The 17,627-nt window shown below is 54.4% G+C and overlaps 1 protein-coding gene across 7 annotated transcripts; it reads left to right on the top strand.

Annotated features, from left to right (window-relative positions):
* The first annotated feature begins 535 nt into the window (after nt 1-535).
* On the top strand, nt 536-17,562 carry LOC109384276 (solute carrier family 22 member 11). 7 transcript variants are annotated; one of them, XR_002124376.1, is made up of 10 exons: nt 536-3,244; nt 4,706-4,809; nt 6,748-6,902; nt 6,989-7,157; nt 8,709-8,832; nt 9,883-9,998; nt 12,011-12,225; nt 13,299-13,407; nt 13,523-13,675; nt 14,525-14,541. XR_002124376.1 is itself a non-coding variant. In XM_019645502.1 (10 exons), exons 1-10 carry the CDS (start codon nt 2,843-2,845, stop codon nt 15,910-15,912), a joined length of 1,665 nt encoding a protein of 554 aa, XP_019501047.1. In that variant the 5' UTR covers nt 550-2,842; the 3' UTR covers nt 15,913-17,562. The 7 variants fall into 7 exon arrangements, 5 of the variants coding, with proteins under 5 accessions (XP_019501049.1, XP_019501047.1, XP_019501050.1 ...); XR_002124375.1 differs by lacking the exon at nt 14,525-14,541 and adding an exon at nt 14,367-14,451; XM_019645502.1 differs by lacking the exon at nt 13,523-13,675 and adding an exon at nt 15,849-17,562 and having other exon boundaries at nt 550-3,244; nt 14,367-14,573.
* The last annotated feature ends 65 nt before the right edge of the window (nt 17,563-17,627 follow it).

Below are 17,627 nucleotides of genomic sequence, written 5' to 3'. Positions count from 1 at the left end.
GGCAGCTGGCATGAGCTGGCATGAGCTGGCATGAGCAGCCGTCCAATGGCCGGCGAGCAACTGCCTCATCTGGGATGAGGGCAATGATAATACCAACATGTGCCAGTGAAGCAACGTCCTCCACAACTAGACTGAAGAACAAAAGGACAGCAACTTGTCTGTTCCCCTTCCCCGATTCCCCCCCAAAAAAATCTTTAATAAAAAAGGAAGGTGAACTGCCTAAGGTCATTTGGCAGCTGAGTTTGGCCTTCGCTTTAACTGATGGAGCCCTTGGCTAAGAAAGTCTGCCCCAGGGGCAATTCTGGTTCAATGAGAACCAGGGGTTCAATACACAGATTAATTTAATGAGACACTCTGGAGGGCTTGGTGGCTATAATCTGAGGCTGCCTGTCTCCCTCCCCTATGCTCCTTCTCCCCACCTCCACCTGGAGAACTCTTGGGGGATGGGCACCCAGACAAGGATGAACATGCTGCTGGAAGGGCTGCCGTTCCAGGTGTGACCACCAGGTGGCAGAGCGGCTGCATGGAGCCCTGCCCCCAGCAGCCCCAGGAAAACAGAAAATAGAAATTAGAAATTCCTTGGCCTGGAAGCCGACAGTCAGTTGGAAATTCCGGGAGCCTTCTGTCAAAAGCCGGAGGTTTGACCTTCTGCTCTAAGCAAAACCTAGGGGCGTCCACGACAGGCAAAGGGCAGGGAAGAGGAGAACATTTTTTTAAAGCATACGGAATGAGGAAAGAGAAAGAGAAAAGAATTCTCTCGTGGATGCCTTGAACTTGGCAGCCTCCTCTAGCCCTGCAATTCTGCAAGTGGAGGCCGGGTTCCAATGCAGCAGAATCACCTGGGGGCTTGTGTTAAAATGCGTATTCCCGGGCCCAGCCCAGCCATGTGGCAGAACCCAGGAAACTGCATTTTAGCCAGTGTATATCTGATCCAGGCTCAGGTTGGAAACACCAGCATGGCAACACGTCCTTTTACAGGCCAGACACCAGAAGCCGTAGAGGGGAAGTCACTGCTCAAGGTAATGGTCCCGGGTCCAGGCCTGCCCCTCTGAGGATGGTGTTTGCACATAGGCATGGCACTCCATTCTTTCCATGTAAAATTCAGCCTTTGGGCTGCTCTGGACTAGGACTACGCCCAATTGCTCCTCGCATGGCCTCCTGTGCTTTGGTGTGGATTTGTTCTCTCCCTGCATTTCTCTATTTGCTATTTTAAAATGTATAATGAGTTCCTGCCCAGAGAGGAAGAATAAAGAAGCAGCCTTGGCTTTGAAATCCAGGCCCGGAACCCCAACTCCTCGGCTTCCTGGCTGGGCTCCATCTTGGCTAAGTTCCCCCGGCCCTCTGGGGAGGTTTTGGGAAGCTCAGGGTCCAGACACCCACCCACACCTCACCCACACACCCAGCACTCAGGCTTCTCCCCCCAACTGACTCAGCCTATTCTCTCGCACATCCTGGAAAACGACTTCAGACTCGGGCTGGCCCTCATTCTGACCTAAATCCTGAATTTTAGCCTTTAGCTGGGATTTGGTTCCATGACAAGCTAGAGGTCATGCAGCAGCTAACCAGGGGCATCGGAGAGCACTCAGGCTTTAGAGTCTGGTTTGAATCCCGACTCTGCTGTGTGACCTTGGGCAAGTTGCCTGCCCTCTCTGAGGCTGTTTCCTTGCCTGGAGGAATTAGCACCACCTCTCTCCTGGGCTGCTATGAGGAGTGAATGAGAGCATGCAGGCAGCATGGTCAGCACAGAGCCAAGCACACAGCAAGCTCTTGGTGCCAGGAGCAGCTGTTACTAAGAGGCCTGGTCCAGGTGGGGCGCTGGGGCAGGAGCTGGCTTCACTCCTACCACCAAACTACGCTGGCATCAGACACTGAGTCAGGGAGGCCTGACTTTACTCATTCCCCTGATCTACAGGCCTGCTCAGCTCCAGGGCCCACAGAGGGGCTTCTAAGCAATGCCAGGAAATCGTAGCCATGGTTTCCACCCTGGGGGAGCTTACAATCTAATAAAGGCAACCTGGGGCCTCAGAATAGAAGCTTCCCAAAATAGTGTGTCTGCGAGCTGGTCTCTCAGTGCTGCCTGGCAGGAGGTGCCAGGTAAGGAGGGATTGAGTATAGTCCTGGGCCTTCCTGCCAGCTCTGCCTCTCCACAGCCCCCACCCCTGCCTCCCCCCAGCCTGGCAGGGAGGGCCCTGCCCAGTCCTCATCTCTGTGCTTTGGCAAGATAAACTGAAATTATCCAGCATGGATGAAGGTTAGGCCAACAGTTTCCTGATTTAAAGGGCCACATGTGGAGGGTTCTGAAAGTTTAAGATTTAAGGATGCAATGAGCTGGCCAGTGGGGAGCTGCTGAGAACTTTCTCATAACTGAACCTGCTTTTCTTACCTAAGAGCCCACACTGAGGTTAAACTTTAACAGAGGCAACTGCCCCTTTCATATTTCCTCCAGTAACATCACAGCATTGCATCTTATTATTATTTTTTTAAAGCTACTTGACCTCTCACTCTTGGTGCTGGAGAACCAGGGCACTTCAGACACCCCCACACAGCCTAGGTACAGTGAGCTGTATCCCCCGATGTCCCCTCTCCAGAGTGGTAGGGCGTCCACCCCGTCAGTCCTGGAAGCAGGGTAAAGAGGAGCTTCTTAGAAGCATCTGGGTCATCTCAAGACTGACTCGTCTGATTGCTGGACAGCCGCCCACACCCACCTGGCCAGAGAGGTGAGCAAGGGCAGGTCTGGTGGCCCGGGGTCCTGCGTTTGCTAGTGGTTCCCTGCAGCAGGCCAGACACTCACCGGGTTGCCGACTCCCAAAGAGACTTGCCCTAGGCGCTGACCGTCCTGGCCATGGCGTTCGCTGAGCTCTTGGAGCGAGCTGGGGGCGTGGGCCTCTTCCAGACCCTACAGGTCTTCACTCTCCTCCTCTCCTCCATCTTCGTACCCTTCCAAATACTTGTGGACAACTTCTCGGCCGCCGTGCCCAGCCACCGCTGCTGGGTGCCCCTCCTGGACAACAGCACCGCCCAGGCCAGCGACCCTGGTGCCCTGGGCCCCGAGGCCCTCCTGGCCGTGTCCATCCCACTGGGTCCCAACCAGGAGCCCCACCAGTGTCGCCGCTTCCGCCATCCACAGTGGCAGCTCCTGGACCCCAACACCACGGCCACCAACTGGAGCGAGGCTGCCACGGAGCCGTGTGTGGACGGCTGGGTCTACGACCGCAGCACCTTCACCTCCACCATCGTGGCTGAGGTAAAGGCTTTCCCCCGCCAACCCCACAATTCTCCTTCCTGGCCTCCCAGTGACAGCAGTCTACCCATGGCTGGGGGGTGTCAAGCTGCCTCCATCACCACTATGAAATGATATGCTACTCCCCCAACATGGTGGCCTGGATTCTGGTCTGGAGCTAGGGTTACAGGATTAACAGGGAGACTTCCAGGATCTTATGTTCTGCTGGCAGATTCACAACCAGTCAATATTTAAACCAGTAATGACAGCAGAGCAAGCCTTCACCTTTTGCCTTTTAAGTGGCAGGCAATGTTCCAAATGCCTTCCCAGCAGTCACAATCACACTACAATCTCATGGGGGTGGCTCTTATCATTGTCCCCATTTAATAAAGGACAAAACAGGAGCACAGAGAAGTTAAGTAACTTGTCCTAGGACACACAGCTAAAGCGCACTGGGACATGATTCAACATAGGCAATTAGGGGTCAGAACCTGGGTCTCCATCACTCTCCTGGCCTGTGTGGGGTGTCATAAGTGAGCACAAAGGAGAAAAGCAGGTCCTGTGAGTGGAGAAGGGACAGGCAGATGGGGAAGACCTCTCTGAAGAGGGGACACTTGCGATGAGAGAAGGATTATGAGAGAAGGAATTAGTCACATGAAGGTGGGAGAGAACCCCGTGGGGACAAGGGTTCGAGTGGAAGCACGTCTGGGAGTTGAAGGAGCAGGAGGCGAGGCCCAGTGTGTCTGCGCACTGAACCCCCAAACGTGCGGACCAGAGGCCACAAAGCAGGGGAGTGGGTGAGGGGCTGGATTTTCTTTAAGTGCAAAGCAAAGTCATTAGAGACTGTGGGGGCAGGGAAGTGATGTGATCCGATTTGCATTTTCAAGGGTTCACTTTTCAGGGTGGAGAATGCCCCGTAGGAGAGAGAGGCAGAAATGGGGAGCTTCACTGTCAGGCTTTGGTGAAGGACTGACCTGGTGGGGGTGGGGGTGAGAACGTTCCGGCCCCTGGTCCTGGGCGGGAGGCAATGAGAAACCATGGTGACACGTGCTGGGCCCTCTCTGTTCATCCTCATGGCCTGTGACAGAAGGAACTGTACGGCTCTATTTATGGAGGAGAAAACGGGTTCAGCCAGGTACTGGAACTCACTCAAGTTCACCCAGCCAGTCATCAGCAGAGTTAGAATTCCAGCCTGTGGTTTAATCACCGCCCACTGCTGCCCACCACCGTCCACTCAGAGTGGCCATCACACTGTCAGATGCAGAACCCTGTCACATTCAAGCCATGCTGCTGGCTGCGAGTGGAGAGTGGAGGCCGACGACCAGCACACCCCTTCCACGTCTGTTTCCTGGTCCTCGGGATCTGGGGACCCCATTGTGGGTGTGTTCCGGACTGGGAACTCCCAGCCTGGGCCTCCCTCTGCCACCCTGGCCCCGCAAGTCCATGTGCCCTAAGCCAGGTTGTTGTACCCTCTTTCTCTTCCAGTGGGGCCTGGTGTGTGATAGCCAGAGTCTGAAGCCCATGGGCCAGGCCTTCTTCATGGCCGGGACCCTGCTGGGGTCCTTCACCTGGGGCCTCCTCTCCTACTGGTGAGTACTCCTCCCCTCCCTGCTCCTTCAAGACAGAATGAGCATTGTGAGGACAGAAGTACAGAAATGTCACATGAGTGTCCATGTTCCCTAAGAGAGGGGCCTTTCTTGGTCCGGGGTCTGGACACGAGTCCCAGGTCCCCAGGGGGCAGTGATGGTCAAGAACCAGACTCCAGGTTAAGCTGTACTGTGAGAAACAGCCCCAAACACTGTTGCACTCTGTCCTTCAGCTAGTGCACCAGCCTTTACTGAGTACCTACTGTGTGTCAGAAGCTGCACAGCCCCTGCCCTCAGGGAGCTAACAGTCTTCTGGGGAGAAAAACAGACCTCTGTTTTTTTAAATTCCAAGTACATGACATGCTATGAAATAGAAATACTCCTCTCTCTCCTCCCACCTTCCCCTCCTCCCCTTCCCACCTCCTCCCACTCCTAGAGGCCCTCTTAAGGTGGTGTGCCCAAGAAGTAGTGTAGCCAGGGCTACCCTGGTGCCCTGCCCCTGAGGTGACAGGTGGCTGTAACTCACCTGGAAATTGCCCCCAACAGCTGCTTTGTGCTGGAATGCAGGCCTCAGCTCCAGGCCACTTCCTCAGAGAGGCCTTCCAGGCCACACAAGCTGGAGCCCTTGCCCCAGCCTCGAGCCCTAACGGTCCCATGGCCCTTAGGCCATCCCTCATCACAGCACCTCCCTCTGACAGCACCCACTTGTTCAGTTGCTATGTGTCCCTACTAGATGTAGCTCCAGGGAGGCAGGTGCTCTGGTGCCTTATCCCAGCATCTGCATGTGGTACACACTCAGTTGTCACATCGTGAACAGATGAATGGCTTCCCGACTGTCTGACTTGCTCCAGGAAGGGCAGGCTCTGGGGTCCCAAAGCGGGGTCCCAACCCCTGCCTCGCATGACCTAGATCCCTAGAAGGCAGGTTTGTTGCTGCTCTGTGCCTCAGTTTCCTCCCATACGTGGGGACCCTGGCGCCTACACATGGGGTTGTTGTGATATTTGAGTGATTTAATCGCATACAGAGCTTGGGCCAGGGCCTGGCACAGCTCTTATGCTGTGGTCATTTGTGGGCCTTGGGTCATCCTGAGCGTGGTGGGGAGCTGGAGCAGCAGGGAAGGACGTGGTCCAGTTTGTACTTTCAGAGGGATTGGCTGCCATGCAGTCCTCATGGGCTATCCAAACAGGGAGCCAAATTGTGACAGGTCTGTGGGTGGCCCAGTGAGCCCGGGGTCAGGGCCAGGCGTTGGCCTCCAGACCTCCCCCGGGGTCTGGGCCCAGCATCCTTGTGCCTGGGTGCTGCTCAGACAGGCAGGGCCAAGGTTTGCCCACATCTCAGACCAACATGTACTTAGCTAAATGCAGACCGAAGTTTGGGCTAAGTTGGCCCAGTGCAAGGGTTGGCATAGTGAATATGCAGGTACCGGGCTGAGGGCACCCCCCCCCAACCCCATGTGTTGTCTCCTGGGTGATCCTGTCACCATGCACAGCCGGGGGAGGAGCTGGCTGGCTTGCACAAGTGTGCTCAGCCTCCTTGCTACATTGTCCCCTCGCTCAGTGTCTTGATTTTCACAATCCTATGAGGCATGTCACCCTGAATACCTCCATTTTAGAGATGGGAAAACTGCGGATCAGAGACATTGAGTCATGTGCTCAAGGTTGCCCAGGAAGGGCAGAGCAGGATGCAAACTCAGGCGTCTGATGCCAAAGCCCGTTCTTGACCAGGAGGCTACACCTGCCTGCTGAGAGCAGGATGTCTGCCATTTTTAATGACAAATGCACTCTGCACGTGCCCCTAAGAGTTCTTAGAAGGAGGTGCTGCCTGCACTGAGATGTGAGCACAGTCCGGGGCTCCAGCAGGCACCCCTGCTTTATCGCACCTTCCAGTGGCAAGCAGTTGCCTCTATGCCCAAGTCACCACTGTGCTTGTTTCCCCAAACAGGTTTGGGCGGAAGCCAATGCTGTGCTGGCGCTGCCTGCAGGTGGCTGTGGCCAGCACCAGCACCATCTTTGCCCCCAATTTCCTGATCTATTATGGCCTCCGTGTTTTGAGCGCTTTTGGATTGGCCGGCATCGTCCTGACCACTACGACACTCTGTGAGTCACTCGCTCTCTCAGCCTACCTCCTTCCATGGGGCGGCGGGAAGGGGGGAAGCTAAGGCCATACCTGCATTGCCTTTCAGTGGTGGAGTGGACCACAATCCGCAGGAGGGATTTCACCATGATGATACTGGGATGCACCTACAGCTTGGGCCAGATGGCCCTGGGTGGTCTGGCCTTCACCCTGCGGGACTGGCGAGTCCTCCAGCTGGCCGTGTCAATACCTTTGTTTGCCATCTTCCTGATATCCTGGTCAGTACAGTGTTGGGCCTTTTCCCTTGGGGAGAATGTGACTGAACAGAAAAGGGACTCAGGGTGGGAGGGTACCCCTCACTCCCACTACCCTGGCTGGCCATGGGTCCCACGATGCTGAAAGCCATGGACAGGAGTGATATGAACAGAATCCTTGCTGGAGAGAGACATTCCTGGGATTCAGAGTTCCAGGGTGGGCATCTCGGCCAGAGGTCTGAGGTTCCCATCCAGCCCACTGGCCTCTGGGCTTGCAGCCAAGGACACCGTCCTTCCCTCACATGGGCACCAGCTCCCTCACACTCATCGGCATTACTCTCACATCACTCGTCGGGCCTGTGGGCATCCGAGTCAGTGAGGACCAGCTTCGGATTTGGAAAGACATTGTCATCACTATTATTTTTGGTGCTGCAAAAATCCCTGAGGTCCGGAAATACCTGCTTGGGTAGGGACTGGAGGAAGAGATATTGGGAACCAAAGTCATGTCCCCACAAGTTCTCTTGTGCCATGAGTCAGAGTTGAGCTCACCTAGGTCCAGGTAAGTCTACTGTGGGCTATAAAAAATCAGAAGGCTCACTCATTCCTTATCAAACATTTACTGCACTTGTGCCCCATGCCAGACATGGTTTTAGGCACTGGGGACACATCAGCAAACAAAGCAGACCAAAAGCTATTGACCACGTGGGTTTTATTGTATAAACAGGGTCGGTAAGCAAGGAGGAAGGTAGCCCATAATTACACTAATTAGGCCACCCTGGTCATGCTGATTGGGTGTGTCCAGGATGCTGTTGGTAACACTAGATGTGTATTAACTCGTCTTCTAATGAGAAAGATGATATTATTACCACCATTTTCAGATGAGGGACTGAGGCCTCGAGAGGTTCAGTTGACTTGCCCAAGGCCACACAGCTGGTGAGTGCCAGAGGCAGGATTTGAACCCCGACAGGCTGACCCTTTTAACCACTGCCCGTCTAATTGCCTCTAGAAGTTTTTCTTAGCTTCTCTGCAAACAGGGCTGAGATCATGCGAACTGGGAAAGTTCTGTCTCTTTCATCATGCCTATCTGCTTGGAGGCCAGGAAGAAGCAGAAGAATTCATAAAACCATTTGGTTCTGGCTGGGGATGTTGTGTGTGTGTGTGTGTGTGTGTGTGTGTGTGTGTGTGTGTGTGTCTTTTATTCAACATGATGTGAGCTTTTTGCCATAGAAATAGCCCCAGAATCACCCCCATGCCCAGAAAGCTTGTGTGTTGGCTGTACGTGTTCAGGTGGGCAGGACCCTGGCAGCCGGGAAGCCAGGTGGGGTGGCACAGGGAGGAAGAGGGTGGCCAGGCGTAGGGACTCATCCCAAACCAACATAGATTATGTCTCCCAGCCTGGCATTAGCAGTACAGAGGGGGAAGTGGCTGCCTTCTCCTCACTCCCACTGCAGCTGGAGGGTCTGCTGCCCACCACCCCCTCCCCACCTGACTGGTGGGGGGAGTTGCGGGGGAGGGGCGAGTGCGCAGAATGCACAAAAAAGCGAAGACCCAGCCAAGCACTTGCTTCTTTAACAGGTGGCTGCCAGAGTCTGCACGATGGTTAATTATTACAGGAAAAGCAGACCGAGCACTTCGGGAACTCAGAAAGGTGGCCAGGATAAATGGCCACAAGGAAGTCAAAAAGACGCTGACCATGGAGGTGAGACGCAGCTGCTGGTGACCCAGCGTGTGAGACATGACTGGGGAAGGGCAGCCACTGATGCATTATCAGTATTATCACCAACTTCACCACTACCCACTCCACCACCATCTCCATCAACACCACCAATACCATCGCCATCTCTACCAAATACAGCCACCGTCATCACCATCATATCATCACCATCATTACCGTATCATTACCACTATCACCACCATCATTATCATCATCACCATCACCATCATCGCCACCATTACCATTTGCACTGTACCCACCGTCACCACCACTGTCATGATTTCTACACAAACACCACTACCATCACTACCACCAATAATATCACTAATGTCAACACCATCGCCTTCACCACCATCATTACGATCACCACACCAATAACAACAATGCAACCGTCATCAACAGCACACCCACATCACCACCTCTGTTATTCTCCTTAATCCACATATATTGCACACTCACTCAACTCACGGGGCTTCTCAATGGATTTAGGGAAATAGGATGTTCTTATTTGAAGGTAGCTATTTCAAGGAAGTAGATGTGCCGCCAGAGCCTAGAGGATGCAGAGCTCCCTGGGCAGGAGGATCAGGGAAGGCTTCCAGGAGGAGGCAAGCTACAGCTGAGCAGGACTAAACTAAGCATAGGGCAGGCAGGCCCCAGAGGTACCAGAGGAGGCCGAATGGGCACTTGGGGCATGGTGTGGCTGGAGCGGGCATGCCCTGATGCCAGCCTGAAGGCATGAGGAGGGTTCGTGGGGCTTTGTGTAGTAACTGCCAAGAGGGTCCTGTAGCTTGCAGCTCCAGTGGGCTGGTGCTGGAACACAAGACCCGCTCCTTGGTTCCAAGTAGGAGGGCCAGGTCTGCAGAAGCTCAGCCAAGGGGCAGAGAGAACCCTTTCTGTCCCCATCCCACTCTCCCACCTAAGGCTCTCCAGTCTCTAGAGTCCAAGGCCAGGCTCCCCTATCATTCTGGACACCATTCTCTAGCATGGGGGCGGGGAAAGACCATTGCTCCAACTCTCGCTGTGTTCTTCCCGGAGGTGCTGATGTCCAGCATGGAGGAAGAGGTGGCCTCTGCAAGGGCCCACAAGTCGGTGCTGGAACTGTTTCGCGTGCCTACCCTCCGCTGGAGAAGCTGCTGTCTGTGCGTAACAAGGTATGCCATCCCGATCACCCCTCCTGGACACAGAGCTGCAGAGGGAAGGGGAGTGGTGTGTGTGTAGAGGGGAAGCCCCTGCAGGCCTCCTGGGGTGCATTTCTGGCTTGGACAGGCAGCAACTCCAGGAGGCAGGAGTCCTGGCAGGCCGGGGAGAGGGAGTCTGTGCAGATGTGGCCTGGAGGCTGGCTGGAGGGTAGGGCAAGGCCAGGGTCAGGCTGCAGCGCAGGGCAGAGGCAGAGCCCCGGGCCCTAGAGCTAAAGGCCCACTGTGGCTGGAGAGGACCACTGTGTGGCAGCACTGGACTCACCCCAACAGCCACACTCCCAGAGGGCTGAGTGCGTGGGGCCACCTCCTTACCCCTCTGAGCAACCCCGTGCGATAAGTTCATTTACATCCCCACTTACAGATGGGGAACGTGAAGCCCAGAGGGGCAGGTCACTTGCCCAAGATGACGAGCAGGCATTTGAATCCAGGTTAAGCTGTCTCCTCACCCACACATCTCCTAACAGGCTCCGCATGTAATCCTTGCCCCACCCCAGGAGGCCCTGTTTGACACCCAAAAGCCCCTGGTACCAAGAAAAGACCCCTTAATAAAACAAATGCAGTTAAGTGACTTCCAAAAGAACATACTGAAAAGCGAGGGTCAGGTTTGATTGGGATTTATCTTGAAATAAAACTGAAGATTAGGAAAATGTTTATTTGATGCTGTATTTAACCACATATGGGTTATAATGGCAAACATTTGCTACATCTTAAACAGAGAATGGATCAAATGCTTTTTTTTTTTTTAGCCTAAGTTTCTTTCTGACAAATTAGAAGGAGTGCCTCCTGCCAGGAATGTCCAGGGCCATTTTTTTAACCTCCTTCAAGCCTTCCTCGGTTCTCCCAGGGGCTGCTCAGCATCCTTTGTTATTCAAATCACAGGCTGTGAAGTAGCTAACCTCATGGGTTTTCTTGTCTTCGGCTGTTAATCCAGTTGTTACCAGCTGGGGCTCTAGACCCTCGCATGTCAGCCGCTTGGAGCGCCCACATCACTTTTACAAACTTCAGGAAGCTGCGGCTTCTGCCAGAATTGCAGCTTGACCCTGCAGTTGTTGGCTGGGTAATGACCGATGCTATTGGGCACAGCCATCAGGTGACACTGCAGGGAGGGCTGGGGTGAGAAGCAGGAATGGGCTCGGATTTGAAAAGTGGTCAAAAAGAAGTTCATGTTGTGGCCACTTGTGGATTCAAATTCAATCTCCAAACTGTGGAAATTCAGCTACTGTAAGAGTATCTACTCAGGAGCCTGTGGCAGGGTTTCCCAGGAAGCAGACTGAGATGGACGTCAGTGGGCAGGAAGTTCCTTGGAGAGGGCTCTTGGGGTGGGGAGGGAGCAGGAGGGGGCAGGGGAGAAGTCCTGTGATGCACTCACGGCAAGGCCCCAGCCCACCCCTGGGGACCTGAGAGCTGGGGTGGAGCTTCTGAGTGGCCCCTGTGGCCAGGTCAACCTGTCACGGGGTGCTCTCCCCAGCTTACGGGCAGCATCCCCGGGGGCTGGAGGAATAAGACTTCCCATTCTGAAGGAGGGACAGCCCAGCCCAGCCCAGAACAGAGACGCCATTCTATCATGAAGCCCATTTTTCAAGATGAACAGGCACCCAGAGAGGGGCCAAGGCCTGCCCAGGTTCACGGCTAGTAGAGCAGGGGCCAGGTCTTGGTTCCAGAAACAAAGCCAGAGACCCAGGGGGCAGTTCAGCTTAACACACAGAGCCCCTGTCCACCCTTGGGCGGGCCAAGCCTTCCGCCTGAGTGTGGCCTCTATCCACCGCCCAGACCTGGAATGGATGAGGCCACCGTCCTCCCTGCCCTTTTCTGGGACGGCCTGACCTGCATTTGACAGGCTTCTCTGGCTCTGGCGGTGACAAGCTCAAGATTGGCTGTGTCCTCTGGGGACAGCCTTGGTGAAAGACTGCAGGGGTGCCCTCTCCCTGTGGGGCAGGCACCCGACTTCTGGCTTTGCTCTGCAGTTTCTCCATCATGTTTTCTTACTACGGATTGGTCCTCGACCTGCAGAACCTGGGGAGTGACATCTTCCTCCTCCAGGTCCTCTTCGGAGCAGTGGATTTCCTGGGCCGGGCCGCCAACACCTTCTTGCTGCGGTTCTTTGGCCGCCGTGTGGTCCTGGCCAGTTTCCAGACCTTGACTGGCCTCTCCTTTCTAGCCAACATACTGGTCCCACAAGGTGAGGCCAGGGTAGCGGGAGAGGGTGGCCGAGCTGCTGGCAGCTTGGAGTCCTTGCTTCACCTGCCCACCCCACTTCACTCACCACTCTGGTCTCCTCCCTCTCCCCTAGCCCGAGGGACAGGGGGGGGGGACCATTGTCCCAGGTCTATTCCTGTCACAGCCTTGCCACATCATCTCAGGAACCCAATCTCCCAAATAGCCCCTCCCCATTTTCCTGAGGAAATTGAGGTTCAGAGTGACGAAGTCATGTGCCCAAGATCTCTCAGCTAGCAAGTGACAGGGCCAGGACCTGGACCAGGGCTTGAGGGCCAGAGGCTGGAGCCTGCAGTGGGAAAAGGGCCAGGAAGGTTGAGACAGGCTTAGGCTGCTGGAGTGAGGCGGGAAAGGCACCAAGCCCAATGTGAGTGGTGTTTTCCTCTCAGAAGCAAAAGGCTTTTGTGTGCAGAGAGCCAGGGCGGCGGCCGAGGGCCCGTGTCTTACTCTGTTCTTTCCAAACGAGGCTGCGATGGCTTGGAAAGCCTCTCTATGTCCCTTTTACTGTTCAAGGTGGGAGACCGGGGGCAAGGCAGGGATAGCTGGAGTGTGACCTGGACCTCGGCTCCCTGGTGAGGGATCTTGCCATCCACCCATGACTTTCCATGAATGCCATGGGTCCCCACAGGCAGGCTGAGGGGCAGTGAGAAGGCCTCCGGGTGCCTGGGCACCCCGGCGATACTGCTGCAGGCCTAGGCCCAGCACGACGCTCTCTCTCCTTCATGGGAAAGGGAGTGCCCTCAAGACCCAGGGAGCCCGCACAGCCACGCCATAGGAGGCAGGCTTCCAGTGTAACCCGTAGCTGCCCCCGTGCTCACCTGCCCCAGACCTGGCTGGGTTCTTGCCTTGTACCCCACCCCCCAGCCACCTGCCATGATGTCATCCTGCCCCAGATCCCCACCTGGCCCTGGGAGGCCTGGCACTGCTGGGGACCCGCTTTCAGCCCAAGGAAGCCTTGTGGGAGAACCAAGCCGCTCCACTCCAGGCTGGCTGGGGCCCGTCTCGGGCGGGCCCTATCTTGCCCTTTCCTCTGCCCAGACTTCCAGACCCTGCGTGTGGGCTTCGCTGTACTGGGAAAGGGATGTTTTGGTGTAAGCTTTACCTGCTTTGCTGTCTACAAACCTGAACTTTTCCCAACTTCACTGCGGTAGGCTGGGCTGTCAGACCCGGGGATGGGTGAGAAGGGGCACCCCCGGGAGGGCAAGGAGGGCTGGGCATCCAGGGGTGAAACTGAGCCCATGGTCAGCTTCCTTCTCCCAAAGGCCCTCCTCAGCCGGGGACTCCCAGAACAGCCCCACCCCGAGTCCTACCAGAAGGAAGGGGAACAGGAGGGCCCCAGCGGGCCTCTAGGCCTGTGATTGGAAACCTTTCAGCCACAGAACCCTCTGTTCAGGTGGAATCTCATAGGAACCCTGGTAAGGAAACCAACAGCTCCCCTGGGGTAGTGGGGACCCCCACTTGCTTCCCACTGCCCCTCCCAGTTACCTCCTCAGAGCCTAAGGGCTCCATGGGACACAGATGGAAAACCAGTGGTCTCAAGTTAGACTACCCTCACATTGGGCAGTTAGGTAAACTGAGGCTCAAGGACTCATTATCAAAGGACTTCTTTAATAGAAGAGCAGGACTGGATCCCAGTTCCCCTGAGTCCTAGCCCAGGGCTCTTTCCCTCACTCGTGGCACTCCCTCACTCGTGGCACTCCCTCACTCATTTGTCTATCCTTTCATTGGTTGTTGGGTTTTTTTATGTGCATTTATTGATTTTGTTGCTACTACATAGAAAGCTCAAGCTGGAAACTCAGTGGCCTAGCAGGAGCCCTGAGACAAGCCCCCATTACCTAAGATCAAGGAGAATGGGGTGGGTCCTAGAGCGCTCCCAGGAAAGACACTGGATGCTCCCAGGGAGCAGAGGCCCCCTCTGGATGGGGAGATCTAGGTGGGCTCCATGGAGGAGGCATTAGGGGAGACCTTGAGGAGTGCAACTCCTTTAGCCCATCTTTTCCTCCCCTGGCATCTCCTGACTCAGTCAAATATCCCCCACCCCAATATAATCCCCTCCTCCCAAGTGCCAACTGTGACAAGGGTTTGGGCCATCCCCTCCACCCACAGGATGACGGCAGATGGTTTCCTGCACTCAGTAGGTCAGCTAGGGGCTGTGATGAGCCCTCTGATCAGAATGACCCGCCAGGCCGTGCCCTTGCTGACCCCCCTCGCCTACGGTGTTACCCCCATCGCTTCCAGCCTCATTCTCCTGCTATTCCTCCCAGAGACCCGAGGACTTCCACTCCCTGACACCATCCAGGACCTGGAGAAGCAGTGAGTGACCCCTGGGCTCCTGGGAGTGGGAATGGGCTTCTTCTCATGCCAGGATGTAGCTGGGCAGGGCTGCAGGTGTGGTGGCAGGTCTACCCGCAGCCCTAGGACAGGAGAGCCCAAGGCTCATGTTGATATCCTGGGCAGAGTGGGCAGGAACTGGGCTGGGCTTTGTCATCGTGATGGCTGTAGCAGCTAGAGTGTGCTGAGTTCTCAGTGTTCCTGACACCATGCTCAGGGCAGCGGCACGGAGGGTGGCAAGGTTTGTGTTTCTGAAACCATTTAGTCTTGACAACAACCCTGCCAGGGGGCGACTATTGCTATCCGCATTTACGGAAGCCTCAGAGAGATGAAGTAACTTATTCGAGGTCTCACAGATAGATAGTGACTGTACCTTAGGCAGGAAAATGTAATGGTTATGAGCCCAGCTCTGCAGCCATAGCGCCTGGGACTGAATTCCTACCTACTTGGGCATGTTACTTCTCCCTCCTACCTAAACTGACATGAGAGAGATAGCCTCAACCGTCCTAGTTAAATCTTCCCACAGAGAATTCCAGGCCCAGACACATCCACAGGTGAGTTCTTTCGGACCTCCAGGAACAAATCCCGCTCTCACGTTCTTTGAGACAATAGAAATGAGACCATATTCCTCAACTTTATTTCATAATATAACCAGGATCACCTCTCTGTTTCTGCTTCCTCATTTGTCAAATGGGTGTTAAAAAAATAAACAGCGGAGCTCAAAGAGTTGTCTTGGGTTTAAGTGAGTGATTATATTAAAGCACCAAGGACAGTGCCTGGCCCACTGCACATGCTCTGTAAGTACAGCTGCTGTGTCTGCTTATGGGGAGCCCTCAAGCTGAGCAGAAACCAAAGTCATGATAATAGTAATAATAACAGCTGGTGCTCAGTGAGCCCTTGTTGTTTTATTGTAGCATCTTATTTCATCCAAACAATAACCCCACAAGGTGTCTGTCATGTCCAATTTCACTGTCAAGGCAATGGAGACGCAGAAGTTATGTAATTTGCCTAAGGACACACAGCTGAGAAGCAGGGCTGCTGGCTGGGATTTAATTTACTCTATCACTTAATTCATTTTTGTCGTGTACCTACTATGTTTCAGGCACTGTCCTATGCTTTGGGTACACAGCGGTCAATGAAACCCTAATCTCATAGAGTTCACATTCCCGTAAGACTTGACCCCCAATTCTGCTCTCCAAGCTCCAAACGTGGAGTCATTTCTCCACACATCACTGCTTTCTCTGTCGATTATTCTAGGAGACCAGGAGCAGCCACGGGCAACCGGCGAGAGGCGGTCATTACAGAGACCACTCGGTTCTAGAAGTTCTGCTTGTGTGAAGCCCCACTGGCCAAAGATCCCTATGGAGGGAATTGCCTCATCTCCAGAGGGTGGAAGCCTTGAGGTTTTGGCATGGCAGGGGCCAGGCAGCCATCTGCTGCTCTCCCTACCCTGGTCAGACTCTCCGCCCACCTCAGCCCTACAGGAGCTCACTAGGCTGCCCTCAGGTCCACTTCATTAACAAGATGGGTCCCCTCCCTTCCCTGCCAGTCTCACATCTTCTTATCTTCACTCAGCCCCCCAACCCCCATTTCACAGAACTTGGCTCTGACAGCTTTCTCACCTCCAAACTTCCAGAATAGATCACAGGACACACAAGGGCAGGGTCCAGACAGACCTGGGTTCCAATCCCTTCCCCACCACTTGCAGAGTCCTCATCTGCAAAATCAGAATGATCATGGAAACTACCTTCCAGGGTGGGTGACAGGGCTGATGGGTCTTAGCACAGACCAGAGTCCAACAAATAGAACTGCTAACAGAACGGCCACATACGGGTGTCCAAGTCGTGCCCTGCCCCAAGGCCCCAGCTAAGGAGGCATGTGGGGGCTGAAATCCAGGCAACACTTACCCTAAACAGGGTTTGTGCTCACTCCAAGAAAAGGGTTATTTTAATCGCTTCCTATTTACCCCACTGGTGGTGGAGGGTTTCCTGCCCTGTGGTTACCAAGATAGCCTAACGCACAATACTTGACACTGTACAGATGAGATGGGCTACACTTTATCAGTCACATGTACTCACAGCTGGGGCAGGACAACACCGATTACCATGCAGGGTCATGTAGGGACAGTGTACCACCAAGGGCTGTGGGAGGAGGTTTTGTAGGATCAAGGGGATGGGGTGCCTTCTGGTTACCATGGGAAGATGTGATGGGCTTATTTGAATAATTCCACAGGTTGGCAGGAAACTGAAACACACTTTTTAGGGATAATAAGAACTTAGGGATTGATAAGAAGTGTGGTTTGGCTAAGGGACCTCATCCACAGGAACAGAATGGGGAGGAAAATTCGAAGTCAGGCCATTCGAGACCATCCTGGCTTCACCAGATGTCAAGGAGAACATAAGACTGGGCCTTAATTTTAGGTAGGCCCTATAGCACAGGGACACCTTTTAGTTACTTGTCTGTCTCAAAGGGTCACCTTTTCCTAATTCGTGCAGAGACCCTCCCTGTGCCAGCAACAGTCCAGGCTGTTAAAACTATGGGATTATTAAAGCTGACCACCTATTTTAGACGTGAGGAAACTAAAGCCCAGAGAAGTAAAGTGACATGCTTGGAGTCACATGGTGAACCCTGGCCTGACTCTTTCCAGAATACCAAGCTCCTCCCCTTCACTTACTCCACTCTGTGCCCCAATATCTGCAGCCCTGTCACAAAGTTACACCCTTCCCTGGAGATCCAGATACTTTAGACAACTGCCCACTCTCCTTGGATGACTCAGGGAAACCTCAAGCTTCAGGTAACTCATCCCAAACATCCCAATTCCCTTCTCGCACATTTGATGCACACCAGACCAATCAAACACAGTTCAGATCAACTCCTTGGTCTGCTTAAAACGCTCTTGTGGGGCCGGCCGAGTGACGCGATGGTTAAGAACTGGCTTAGGACGCCAGAGGGCCCCAGTTCAGATCCCACATATGAGGGCCAGTGACACTGCCCTCCACAGCTAAGATGCTGAACAACAGCTCAACCTGGAGCTGG

This window comes from Hipposideros armiger, unplaced genomic scaffold (genome assembly GCF_001890085.2).
Source record: "Hipposideros armiger isolate ML-2016 unplaced genomic scaffold, ASM189008v1 scaffold_93, whole genome shotgun sequence".
In the NCBI taxonomy this organism is placed as follows: Eukaryota; Metazoa; Chordata; class Mammalia; order Chiroptera; family Hipposideridae; genus Hipposideros; species Hipposideros armiger.
This window is presented reverse-complemented; position numbering and strand designations above follow the sequence as displayed.

Bases quoted from the DNA above. Each gene is read 5' to 3' on its own strand.
- LOC109384276 (XM_019645502.1), top strand. From the start codon at position 2,843: ATGGCGTTCGCTGAGCTCTTGGAGCGAGCTGGGGGCGTGGGCCTCTTC. The intron at 3,245-4,705 runs GTAAAGGCTTTC...TTTCTCTTCCAG, and splicing joins CCTCCACCATCGTGGCTGAG to TGGGGCCTGGTGTGTGATAG. The intron at 8,833-9,882 runs GTGAGACGCAGC...TTCTTCCCGGAG, and splicing joins AAAAGACGCTGACCATGGAG to GTGCTGATGTCCAGCATGGA.